Source organism: Dendropsophus ebraccatus, chromosome 4 (assembly GCF_027789765.1).
Source record: "Dendropsophus ebraccatus isolate aDenEbr1 chromosome 4, aDenEbr1.pat, whole genome shotgun sequence".
Classification (NCBI taxonomy): Eukaryota; Metazoa; Chordata; class Amphibia; order Anura; family Hylidae; genus Dendropsophus; species Dendropsophus ebraccatus.
The window spans coordinates 75,499,771-75,513,807 of record NC_091457.1 but is presented as its reverse complement, the minus strand read 5'-3'; the positions used below and the strand labels follow the sequence as shown (position 1 = coordinate 75,513,807).

Sequence of the window (14,037 nt, the reverse complement as noted above, 5' to 3'; positions counted from 1 at the left end):
CCCCACCCACCTCAGGAGACAAATCATGTGATCACTGTCTCACATTCAGTTTGTTTGCTGAGCACAGACTGAAGATGCAGATGTGAAGTGGGGCGTGGTTGGGAGAAACAGGATTATTTTTTTTAACGTGCACCGCAAAGACTACTGAGTAATGTAGTCTGATAGCAGTGCATGGAAAGAAGAACAGCAAGAGATACGGAGCAAACACAAACTGCATCAGAGGAGCGAGACTACAGTACAACCACATGAAAAGTGTTGGGGGGAACATGGGTAAGAACCTTGCATTGTTTTAACCTTGCCTTTTTTTTTTTTTTTTTTTTTTTTTTTTTAACAAGGCTGCCTGGAGTTCTCCTTTAAGACTGGATGCGTGTTCCTCCTTGTGTGCTGGTACAATCTGGAGACCAGAGTACTTTTTGTAACGTGTAATAAAGAATCAAATACAGTTGGGTGTACTTTTTGTTTTCTCAATGCCGATGTAAAGGAATTGTCTAGTTTAGAAAGTTTCTGATAGAAGTTTTTTCCACATTTACATTCAGAATACAGTGGAGACCATACCACCATTTCTCCCCCAATAGCTCTCCAACATTATGTGGCTATTGGGGGAGAAATGGGAATGGGATTTCCACTGTGTTCTAAATGCATATGTGAAGACGCAGCCTTAGGGAATTCTGAGATAATAGAAATAGAAAATAGAACAGTCGCTCATTTAGGATACTTGTGTAAAGGAGAACACTTACAGAGAGAGGCAGCACCACACAGTCCATTGTAGGGAGATTAAATAGTTTCTGCCAGGTACCCTTACAGCTGATTTCTGGGACCCAGGAGATGGATATCATGGTCTACTTTGTAGAAGCATAGAAATACGCAGATACAGTAAAATTGTAAGCATTTTATTGTACAAAATTGCTCAAGTGCAAAAATATATATTTTTTCAAGTGGAATATAAGCTGTCAGCTGTAACAAGGCTTATTGCATATGCCACATCTTATGTCTGCACCCCATTCCTTCACAGATTTGATTCTTCACTGGACAGTTTCCCTTGATCACTGTACAAGGCTTTTCAGTATAATTTTTCACAGGTAAAAGTCATTCCTGGCAAGTTTAAAGGAACTTACCATCAGTGGTTCAGTGGTTTAGATTTAGATTTATGAAAACAAAAAGCTAATTAAAAATCTCCTTCCAGTACTTATCAGTTGTTGTCTGCTCTGCAGGAAGTGGTGGATTCTCTCCAGTCTGACACAGTGCTCTCTGCTGCCACCTCTATCCATGTCAGGAACTGTCCAGAGCAGTAGCAAATCCCTATAGAAAACCTCTCCTGCTTTGGACAGATCCTGTCATGGACTGAGGTGGCAGCAGAAAACTCCACTTCCTATAGGACATACAGCAGCTGACAAGTACTGGAAGGCTTAACATTTTTAAACAAGTAATTTACAAATCTGTATAACTATCCAGCACCAGTTGATTTGAACCCAATTTATTTTCACTGGAGTACCCCTTGATGCAGAATGGCACAAGTAGTCACAAGTAAAAAAACAAACAAACACCGCAGTACACTAAGAGCAATCAGACACGGTAAATGTTGCGGGATCAGACACTAAAACCCTAATCTGTAAGATTGACAATTTTAGTAAATCTGGGATTTTATGGTTTTCTTCATTTACATGTTGGGGTCCAATTCCTTCTTGGATAATGAATATCCAGCAATCCGATCAAAGTCTGGGTTTAAGGGTGTGTTTACACAGAGAGATTTATTTGACAGATTATTGAAGCCAAAGCCAGGATTAGATTTGAAAATAGGAGAAATCCCAGTCTTTCCTTTATGACCTGTTCTCTGTTTAGAGTCTGTTCCTGGCTTTGGCTTTAATGATGTCAGATAAATCTGTCTTTGTAAACGCACAAACCATCCGCAATCAGGATAAAACCCCATGGTGACTGGACATTTGGATCACAAGGGCTCCAGGTATAATAAAGACGCTAACATACTTGTGTCTGAACACAGCTTCACTTGTAGTGTAGAGAATGTGTGCATACTGCTACCATTGTTTTATTGGCTCCCTACAACTGGGTACACTTGAAGATTAGTGGCCAGAATGGTGTAAATTTTGTACCTACCTTGGTGAAGGGTGTAAAAGCACCTCTATCCTCAAATGTATCATAATGACTGATCTTGAAGGGATATCCAGTCATACTTTCCTGCATGATCATTGGAAATGGAGACATGCAATAGCACAATGACTGGACAGGTTGCTGTTCATGATTCCTATTATTGAGAATAGGCCTTCAGACACTCTGCTTGGTAGACAGTTCTCTCCACAACATGACGTCAAATCAGGCTTGAGTGAATGTCTGGACAATTCCTTAAAGTATATTATTCACTGTCTGGTTTTACTTTTGGCAGCTATAGTAATGTACATTGTAGTAAACAGCTTTTCAATGTTCATTTAATTCATAAAGCCATAGCTTAAAATAGTAATTGACCTTCTATTACAATACTAGGTTTCTGCTGGTGACATTCATTCCAATGTGTCTGCCATATGCCGATTGATCTTCCCATGGACAAGGAATGGTGTCACACATTGGCAGCAGCACTTGTGCGTCCATCTAAACATATACTGTATTTGCAAAGCACGCTGAGGTTCAGCTAAAAATGTAGGATGATTTAATACTATATCCTATCCTAGGAATCCTATGACTTCCCTTGCTATTCATTTATCTTCCTTGGTGTTATGCACTTTTATATAAAATAGATTGTCATTAGTTCCATCCCCTTAAACTAGAAAAGGGGGAAATGTGAAAGTGCTCTGGGAATATAAAATTACTGAGAATAAAATCACACTGGAATCGAACGTTCTCACTGTCTGTGCAGGCGATATCGGTGTCAGTGTCCCCTCAGCTAACCGGTGTCCATATATGTAACTTCCATTGGAGTAAATGAGATCCACAATCATCTTGCTGGTTGCCATCTCCTCTTCATTAGTCCGCACTATATTCTATACAATTAGTCCAGAACTCTTATGCAGAGATGGGACAATAATCACGTGTGGAGACCAGTGTTCACCGCAAGTATCCACAGGGGCAGGAAAGAAAATATCTCCACTTCTCATTGGGAGGACAGCGACTAGGCCCATCAGTCAGAGTCAGAGTCTGTATTTTCATCTGGGAAGAAAGCACAACAGTGGCCGTTTGTTTAGGGTTAATTGACATCTATCATTAGGACTTTTTGTATAGTAGTTTATTGTAGCCCTGTACATAAATGCTAATACAATGGAGACAAGTACTGTCTGTTCTGTAAAGTCATGCAGTTATGTCTGCAGGAGTGAGTGGGTGCGCACCTCAGGACTTTAAGATAGGTAACTTTAGGAAATAAAACACGGTTGACTCCTTCCAAAAATGGCACCACACTTGTCTATGGACTATAGGCTTATATTGCAGTTTGGCTCCATTTTGGGGTTGAACTCTCCTACAAGCCATTTAAAGGGGTATGCCGTATCCAGTACTTATCAGCTGCTGTATGGCATGCAAGAAGTGATGTATTTCTTCCAGTCTGACACAGTGCGCTCTGCTGCCACCTCTGTCCATGTCAGGAACTGTCCAGAGCAGTAGCAACTTCCCATAGAAAACCTCTCCTGCTCTGGACACTACCCGATATGGACAGAGGTGGCAGCAGAGAGCACTGTGTCAGACTGGAAATAATATCACGCAGTACATACATCAGCTTATAAGTACTGGAAGACTGGGGATGTTTAAATAGATGTAAATTACAAATCTATAAAACTTTCTGAAACCAGTTAATTTGAAAGAAAAATATTTTTACCCCTTTAATCCATCTGTTGAGGCCTTTTACTATAGATGTCAGGGGTGGGTGAAGATCTCACACAACATTTCCATGTGTCTTGTGACAGACCAGAAGATCATTTTGACAGAATCTTTTTCTTATTGACTGTTCAGAGTAGAATGACCACTGGCAGAAGCTTTCCTTATAATTGAATACTTCCTGTTTTACTTAGTACAATCTGCTTTGACTTCAGCACAGTATCCTCATTTCCTGATCAGACCTCTTCGGCCTTATACATCCTGTGTCTAATGAAATATGTGACAGGCCACAGCCTAAGCCTCTGCGGAGAGGGTCGCAATGGAGGTCACATTCTTTTTTTACACAAGAAATCTCTGTGCTCGTAATGAGAAAAAGCAATGTAGGGTTAATTCTACCATATGTGAAAGTGAAAAGTCAGATTCTCATTGAAGTCTTTCTTAACCCTCAATGAGAAATGTTGCTTTCACATGAGTGAATAAACCCTACCATGCCTTTTTGGATTTGATCGGAGTGCTGCCTCTTGCTGCTTTTTCTATTGGAATTTTCACCCAGTTCACTTCTTTCATACTGATACTAGTTCCTTGAAAAGCAGAGTGACTCCCAACACGACACTGCAGATCCTGGAATGCGTTATTCAGCTCTGCCAGACTCTTGAATGGTAAATCTGTATATAGTAATACAGGTGTTGGTCAGGCATCAGTGCTTTAACAGGCAGATCTGCCCTTCAGGATCCTAAGAAAGCAGGTGACAACCATAACTGTGGCCAGCTATGGATAGGCTATCACAAAAAAATAATAATTTACATTTGAGAAGCTATATGCTAAATAAATATATTGTAGGCTGGGGATGCCCTCAAAGGATAATGTACATACCATCTGACTTCTGTCTCTGAGGTTGCTCATCTGCAGAATCTCCCTTCTTGAGAAATTCGATCAGATCATTAAAGATGATGTAGAAGTCAAATGCATAAACAATTGTTGCAATAAACCCAAGTACCTAGGAAATGAAAAAAGTGGAGGATAACATGATGTCACATGAGGACCAGAACATTGATTAAAACATCTTTTTGACCTTCAGGTTTCCATTAAGATTACTTAAGACTTATAACAATGTCACAACTGGTGTAAACCACCCTTAATGTGATCCCATATTATATAGATTAAAAGCCTTCTCTTATAATAAATACATTTCTAAATATATCAGTAGTATAAACTACCGTAAGCCAGGAACCCTTGTAATAGATCTTATTAGAAAAAGATGCCATCTGTTTCCTCAATTGGTCACAATCTAAGAAATCACTGATTTCTGACCAGGAACTGCTGTGAAGGGAAAACTTAGAGAGCACAGCGCTAAATAAGTGCTGCATCACCTTCAGAATTAGGATTGTCCAGTCTCTGTGGTTACACCTCCGCAGATCATAAAGTGGCAGCCATAGGCAATAAAATCCAGAGGCCTATGCTCCAGATAAATTGATTATTGTTCAGGATTTTTGCTCAGAATCTCCCTTACTTATTCAGCATATAAAAAGAGTCAGTCAGTTCCTTGTTTAATTGTGGCGAGGAGTGGCATGGTGCCGTTTCTGTCTGTACATTAAGTGGTATATATTGGCAACCTGTCAAAAAGGTTCTGTAAATATATACCAACGGTATAAGAGTTTAAGTTCAGGAAACACCCCAAACATAATTACTAGTAGCTCCCATTTGGTCCATTAACCGAAATGACCCAGCTTGGGTATGCCACGGTATACATGGCCATACCCTTCCAATGTATTTCCAAATGGAAATAGGCTCTTGCTTTAGCTGCCAGAACAGCACCAGTGCTTCCCTAGTGATGTAGTTGTCTGTGCAGATTAGTGCACTAACCAAGCATCCTTTACTATTAAAAATTCAGTAGCATTGAGGGAGTTAAATAAAAAATGTGTTATGTTTATTACTATAGGTTGCCCCATACTCCACCCCTCCAACTGCAGAGCGCCACCATGGGCATTAGACCTCCAGTGCCAAATGGTAACTATGGTCCTGACCACCACAGCAGCAAGCAATGAAGACACAATAGCAAGCCTCTGTTCATGGACAAGCAACATTGAGTTTACATTTCCTGAAAGTTGAATCCAAAAAATACACTGACAAGTGATGGCAGCTAATATGTGACCTGAGAACTCACCGCAGCAGCTTTTGATCCTGCACAGGAATACTTTGATACAGCCACAAGTGATATCACAAAGTAAATGACGGCAGCAGAGACACAGCGGATGAAGTCCTAGGAGAGAGCACATGAGAGGGTTAATGCACAGACACGTGGTGGGGCACAGGGTAGGCTAATGCACTATAATCCAAACATTTAATGGTGTTATAAATCACCAGCTCCAAAATCTGTCACAGGGTAACAGTAATATTTAGTCTTAAAGGACCCCCAACCCAGGGAGCAGAGAAGACAATCTAGGCCTACATATATGGTCCAGATACAGGAGAATGCGGCATACACATTTATTTTATTAATTTCAGCTGCTAATTCCTAGCCAAAGGAACACTAAAATTATTTTCTTTCTATTTGCTAGGCCTTTGACTTACAATAGGCACTGCAGGAAACTACCATCAGTCACCGGCAGTGCCGCACCACCTTCACCTCCATGATTTCTCAGGGGAACATGTAATAGTTGCTATGTAACCGGAGCTTAAAATTTTTACGTAAAATGATAGTCAATATGTAATAAAGTGTTCTCCAATACACTTTAGGGGGAATATATTAAATCATGTCATTCAGTTTTCTCTCATACAAACATCATATTTTTGCACAATCTTTACATGCACAAAACTGCGATGTGTTGTACCTCCATTTTTAAAGTGACAGAGCAATGTGAGCAGGGCATGTAGTCCTGTGGCCAACAAAGGCAATAGAATTCACAATGTCCATTAATTATAGAGGAAACCTAGACGTGTTTGTACCTGGTATATATTGCACAGGCACAGCCAAAGGAGGTCAGATTTATTAATAGGCTGTCACCTCTTAACAAGTTTGGCGTATCTTACTACAGAACATTTATGAATTAAGGACAATGTATAAAATGTCCTAATACCCCCCTCCCTGTGTTCCAAATTCTCATCATTTTAATATATGCTTGCTGTCAAAAAACAGAAATTCTTGATCATATCTAGAGGCTGTAAAAGCAAACAAATCCAATATATCCCACAGCTGTGGTCGGCCGTGATTTTCCCTTTGGTTCAGAGAGAGATAAGCAGCAGTGAGAGGCTATTGCTAGGGCTTAAGGCCGTACTACACAAAACAGTTATCGTCCATACTTGGCCGATTACTGCCCATTTAGGCCGATAATAGTTTGGCCTAAGACAGCGGCAAATCTTCAGTAAAGGAGAGACATTTCCACTACTGATGTACTTAGCTCACACAGTGTTTCCCAGATTAGATAGAAATTAACAAACTTAGTTTTGAGAAGCATTACTGTTCCCATCTTTATAGGATAGGGCAGGAATAGGAAATATTCGGCACATGAGCTGTTGCAAAAATACAATTCCCATCATGGATGGGCAACTAAAGATATGACTTTCACTATCCAGACATGATAGGAGTTGTAGTTATGCAACAGCTGGTCAACCAAATGTGGGGGTCGGACTGCATGGACACCCACCCAAAGTCTCCAATCAGAATGGAGTGACAGGATGCCCATACACATTGCCACTCCATTCATTCTTTATAGGTGCTGTTGGAGATAGCTGACTATATTGTTTGGCTGTCCCTGTGGATCCTAAAAAAAGAACGAGATGAAACTGATGAAATGCGGATGTATTCGTATTTACCCCCTCCTTTTGCCCTTGTTTGTACCTCACACAACCACCTCCAAGATTTTGCCCAAACCTCCTCGATAGTCTCAAACTTAGTACCCCAACACATCTCTCTCATCCACTGTCCAGACCTTCAAAACCAACCTGAAAATCCATCTCTTTATACTACCCTAAAACCTACAATAATTCTGCACCACATTTTGACTGGCTGCCATTTACTTTCTATCTCCCTCTCTTTACCTTGTAGGTTGTAAGCTCTCACTGGCAGGGACCTCCATCCCCATGTACCAGTTACCCTATTCATGTAACATGTTTTGATTTTGTAATGTTCTTTTTGTTACCCCCTATTGCTTGTATAGCGCTCTGGAATCAAGGACGCTTTAAAAATAAATATTATACAGCCATAACATTAGCTCTGTATTACAGACCACAAGAAATGGGCATAATACAGACACACTTCTGCGGATTCACAGCGAGATCAGCTGGGGATCCATTATCAATTCACCCCTATGATAGCACATACTCGCAGCGGGATTGACATCCCGCTGTGAATATGTCCTTTAACCCTCGCTGTCCGCAGCCCCGCCGCATCCCCCATCCCAGGCCGCATCAGCAGCCCGCATCCCCCCCATCCCCGGCCGCATCCTGCAGCCCGCCGCTGGGAGCATACAGTACCTGCTCGGCGGCGCGGCTGCAGGATGCCTCCGGGGATGCGGGATGCGGCCGGGGATGGGCTGATGCGGCGGGGGATGCGTCGGCGGGATGTCAAGTATGTGCTATCTGCGTCGCTGCGAGTATGTGCTATCATAGGGGTGAATTGATACTGGATCCGCAGCTGATCTCGCTGCAAATCCGCAGAAGTGAGATCTGCTGCGGATTCGGTAGGTGTGAAGGCACCCTAAGGGTGCCTTTACGTGTCGGTCCCGCTCGTGCCAATCAGTGCACTGCAGTCTCACAGGCAGCCGCGGCGTTGAGCAGGTAATGTATGCTGCAGGCTCTGGGCTGCGGGGGGTTAAAGGGGCCAGGTTACATACTCTTAACGAAATGAAACTTCCGCTGCGGGTATGTAACCCCATTGAACTTCACACTACCAGGATTCACTGCGGATTTCACTGCAAACTACCCTAAAGGGTATATGCACACTACCGAAATCAGGTGGATAACTTGCCGCGGATTCCGTCGCTCAACCTCCCTGCGCTCCCACTTGAATTTTCGCAGGTCCCATAGGCACCATTCCATGGTCAGGCGGATTCTGCTGTCCGCCCGAATAATAAACCTGTTCATTCTTTGGGTGGACGGCGGAATCTGCATAGCATAGAGTCCAAGGGAAGGGCGGAGAGTGAAGCGGGAGCGTGCAGGGAGGAGCGGCGAAATCCTGGCAAGTTATCTACGTGATTTCTGCAGTGTGCATATACCCTAACTAAGCACATGGACACAGTTAACGCACTGTGAAAATAGCCTTACGTTCGTAGTACTGTATTACTGGATGTAATATAGATGTTTCTAGTCACCAACAACATTACATTTAGGGCGGATATAAAGTCCACAGAGGCACCATAGGGCGGCACATGGAGAACCCATGACCATAAGGACTCTGTCTGCTGCTGTACAGGGTTCCTGTATGTGTGCCTGAGCCTTTAGGCTACAGCTACATAGTCATTTTTCATAGAAAAGAACTCTACATTGTTCTGTACAGGGATTGGGGGAATAAATGCAGTCTGTGAGGCTGGAAAAGTGACAACATTATGTGAGACTGTATCGTATCACTTAATGTCACCATGTACCCTACCATGAAAGTAAATGCAACTTCTTAACATTCAGAGTACACTAATCTTTCCCAGACTTGGAGGGGAAGCAAAACTGTAGAATGGGAACGCCCAGATGTCAGGACACTTACCAGCAATGGCCAGAAAATTCCCTTGAGCTGTTCATTTAGTTTTGTAGAGTAAGCAAAAAATGTGAAGAGAGCCCAGAGGAACTCTATGAGAGGAACAGTCATGAGACCCACAGCAGTCGATGCCACATAACAGATGAATGTGATCAATGACACCACCTACAAATGAAATACCAAAGGATTAAATGTATGTCGACTCACACATATTTTAAAACACTTTTTCACTGGTGTAATGTATAATTGAGCACTATCTTTTGTATATATTAAAATCAATAAAAGTTAAGTTTTAAAACCCCCAAGGTTAATATAGGCATCTGGAGCTTGTCTCCACTTTTCTGTGTATAAATTGTGCCTCTTGGACAGGGTAGGGATCTCTCCCTAGTCTAAGGATTAAATGTATAGCGTATATAAAAGATAAAAAAAGCTATTGTAATAAACACAAGTGACAGACTGATACAGGGGAGAGAGGATCCTGTCCTCAATGGCTGACCATGTACAAGGGTAGGGGGTAGGAAACAGTAGAGAAGGATAGGGAGGGAAGGGAGGAAAGAAGCTGTGCATATGGCAGCAGGTAGTGTTATGCAGACCTGTCAAAATGTTCAGGTTCAGTAACGTTCTTCCAACCTGAATGTTCAGTGTTTGATTCCCCAAGCCTGCAGAAGTTGGATGCCGCCCAAGGGAATTTTAAAATCATGGATACAGCTATAGGAGTAGTGAGTTCCAGGGCAAAGAAGGGAAAAATCATGAAGATGATGTGATGAGCAGACAAGAAAAGGTAATATTTGACAGTGAATTTCTCGAGCGGGGTGAAGCCACTGAATTCACAGAAAAAGAGGAGAGGTGGAAGAACCATGCAGCACATTATGTCCAACACTTGGGACCACCACAGATGTAGGACAGCTGGTGACCTGGCTCACCCTGGAGGAAGGATTCCTGGCACACTGCTTGAATATTCATGGTATACTGTTATACAGCTTCCAGACCCTCAGGGACATAACATATAGGACACAAGACATGTTAACCCTGGACACGCCATCAGGGCAATGTTTGAAATCAGCATTTAGGATATCCATTCAGTGAGGCTTCTGTCTGGAGCTACTAAGCAAGTTACACTACTGAGTTTAAAGGGTATATCCAGTGTAAATCTTTTTCTTTCAAATCAACTGATTTCAGAAAGTCATATAGATTTGTGATTTACTTCTATTTAAAAATCTCAAGTCTTCTTATACTTATTAGCTGCTGTATGTCTTACAGGAAAGGTTGTTTTCTTTGCAGTCTGACACAGTGCTCTCTGCTGACACCTCTGTCCAGAGCAGGAGAATTTTTCTATGGATATTTGCTACTGCTCTGGATAGTTCCTGTCTCGGACAGAGGTGGCAGCAGAGAGCACTGTATCAGACTGGAAAGAAAACAACATTTCCTGCAGGACATACAGCAGCTGATAAGTATGGGAAGACTTGGGATTTTTAAGTAGAAGTAAGTTACAAATCTATATAACTTTCTGAAACCAGTTGATTTGAAAGAAAAAGATTTTTGCTGGATAACCTCTTTAATGCTGACAACACCATCTATACTTTTTACCGTTTGTGGTTAACTCTAGGCTGCTCACTAGTCTTACAAGTGTTTTTTGCATTATAAAATCCCTGTTAGTACCTAGGTCATGCAAATAGAGAGATCCGTCACTCACCAATTCTGCTTCAAGAATAGTATTCATATTCATAAATCATGCAGGATTTGAAAAAGTCTAGCGCCGAAACGCGTCCTGCATAACTTGTAGATAGATATGCAATACTCGAAAATTAATCCTTGAGGCCGAATTGGTGAGTGCCCGATCTCTCTATTTGCTGCAATAGAAGGGGTTCACCACTTTGCAGGTGCACAGATTATGCCATTATTCACCCAAAGCAGGGACTAAAAATATCAAGGTATCCCAGTATCCCACAACTCAATGTGAATAACATCATGAGGATATAAAACTAACCCAACTCAAAAATTAAGTCTGCTCAGTTTAAAGATTAAACTTGCACCATAACACATGTATTATTTTATGTACACACATTAAAAAAATAAAGTGAGATGCAGCACATATTGTGTGTACTTTGATTCTAGAAGAATACACTCATCTCAGCAACACAAAAGACTGCTCTCAATGGCTTACATATGAAGTCATCTGCACAGCATGAGACACACAAGATGAACTGCATTATATCACAACTGGCAGCGCTCCAGTGGAAGGACTCCATCAGACTGGCCCTCCCATGTTCTTTGAAGCAATAACCACAGTCAAATATCAGTAAAGTCATCCCATTCGATTTCTGCAGCTTTTAACCCTCAGCTTGGATGGCCGCTCACCATATCCTAGAAATCCCTAGCAACTACAATTCTTCTGTCTAGCTGTCACCCAGCTTTTTCAAGAACAAATGTAACCAGCAGTCACTACAGGGTTGTGGTAAGCCACAGCTGGGCTGGGTGTGGTCACTCATTGTCTAATCCCCCAGCCCCTAATGCCCTCAGGTCCACCGAGAATGTGTACGAGAGGATGCATTTTCCATCTGGAAGGAGTGAACTCCTGCATGCTCCCCTCCTTGGGACACATGTTGTCTGCATTATTACTCAGGATAATAAGGAGGTTTGATGAGGTTCAGCAGCCAAGACAAGGGAAAGCTACAGATCAGAGATGCAGCAGAGAGAAGCCACAGAGGCCTCTTATATAAGCCACAAAAGGACTGTAAAATTAAAGGAGAAGTCCAGCAAATTTTTTAATTAAACTATTGTATTGCCCCCCAAAAGTTATACAAATCACCTATATACACTTATTATGGTAAATGCTTATAAAGTGCTTTTTCCCCTGCACTTACTACTGCATTAAGGCTTCACTTCCTGGATAAAATGGTGATGTCACGACCCGACTCCCAGAGCTGTGCGGGCTGTGGCTGTTGTATATTGGTGATTTGTGTAACTTTTGGGGGGCAATACAATACTTTAATAAACATTTTCGCTGGACTTCTCCTTTAAAGGGGTACCCCGGCCCGGGGGTATTTTTAGGTTATGGCCGGAGTACCCCTTTAAGATCTTAATTCTGACTGGTCACATGGGCAACTACAATGCTGTTCCCCTTGCTTCAACCTTGATCAATCTTTTGCACTGTGTGGTATGTAACGATAGTTGCACAGTATAGATATGTTTTTATGTCTATACATAATACTGGGTCACAGCCCAGAGCTGGGCCCACACAGGAGGAGAGGCAGATAGTGACAAACATCGAGAGATATTGTAGAATTGTCTCTGACGTCACATCAGAGATCATTAGCTTGTTATACCCCCCCATAGACTAGGCTAGGAGTCTGTTGTGATGAAAGTGTCCGTAGAATTATCTGCTATATAGATTATAAAGACGAAAAGTGAATGTGGTAGAGGTTGTCTGGGCACTCTCCCAGCCGATCTGACTTCAGTGATGGAGAGACACAATTGCGGCCTGGATCTAGGTCTCTGAGGCAACAATGTGCACCCAGTAAGTATAATGCAGGGGTCTAGTTCTAATTATTGGGACCCATGCATCATACCCACTAGGTATCACAGAGCTGCCCTAGTAAACCAACTTCCCAATACATAGTTTATTCTGACCGGACAACTCCCACATGTGAAAAAGTCAAAACCTACTAGGATGGGATCCTGATTAGTCTAGGGCAAACTAGACAGAGTGAGACCACCCCCTCCCCAGGACAGGGAAGGATTTAGTGGTAAAAAGAGTGTAGTCATGTGGTGGATTTAGTTGCTCAGATACCAGAAAAGCAGCTTCCAGACATATGTACATAGAGTGGCTAACACCCTAAGGCTATGTTGTCACACAGTATTTTGCAACCAGAACCTAATATGCAGCTAGGGCATGTACAGTATACTGATGGGTACAGATATACAGCTAGGGCATGTACAGTATACTGATGGGTACAGATATACAGCTAGGGCATGTACAGTATACCGATGGGTACAGATATACAGCTAGGGCATGTACAGTATACCGATGGGTACAGATATAGTTATAGGTAGAAATATACTAATGGGGACAGTTATCTGATGGATACAGATATACTACTCGATACAGATATACAGCTAGGGCATGTATACTGATGGGTGCCGTATACTGATTGGTATAGATAACCTGCTGGGTACCAGCTGTGTAGGGGACCATGGTAGGGGGTAGTAGTACTATGGACGCATGGTAGGGGGTAGTAGTCCTATGGATGCATGGTAGGGGTAGTAGTCCTATGGATGCATGGTAGGGGCACTAGTCCTATGGATGCATGGTAGGGGTAGTAGTACTACGGATGCATGGTAGGGGGTAGTAGTACTACGGATGCATGGTAGGGGCAGTAGTACTATGGATGCATGGTAGGGGCAGTAGTACTATGGATGCATGGTAGGGGCAGTAGTACTATGGATGCATGGTAGGGGCAGTAGTACTATGGATGCATGGTAGGGGCAGTAGTACTATGGATGCATGGTAGGGGCAGTAGTACTATGGATGCATGGTA

General features: G+C 42.3%; 1 protein-coding gene across 1 annotated transcript in view; it reads right to left on the bottom strand.

The window, feature by feature from the left end:
* Positions 1-874: 874 nt before the first annotated feature.
* The window catches only part of LOC138788292 (CKLF-like MARVEL transmembrane domain-containing protein 3), a 61,506-nt gene continuing 48,343 nt past the window's right edge, over positions 875-14,037 (bottom strand). Inside the window, exons 3-6 of the mRNA XM_069966034.1 lie at positions 9,509-9,664; positions 5,978-6,073; positions 4,687-4,810; positions 875-3,156 (exon numbers count right to left, since the gene is read on the bottom strand). Of these exons, the coding sequence (XP_069822135.1) occupies positions 3,128-3,156; positions 4,687-4,810; positions 5,978-6,073; positions 9,509-9,664 (405 nt within the window). The 3' untranslated portion in view covers positions 875-3,127. The remainder of the gene's footprint in view (positions 3,157-4,686; positions 4,811-5,977; positions 6,074-9,508; positions 9,665-14,037) is intronic.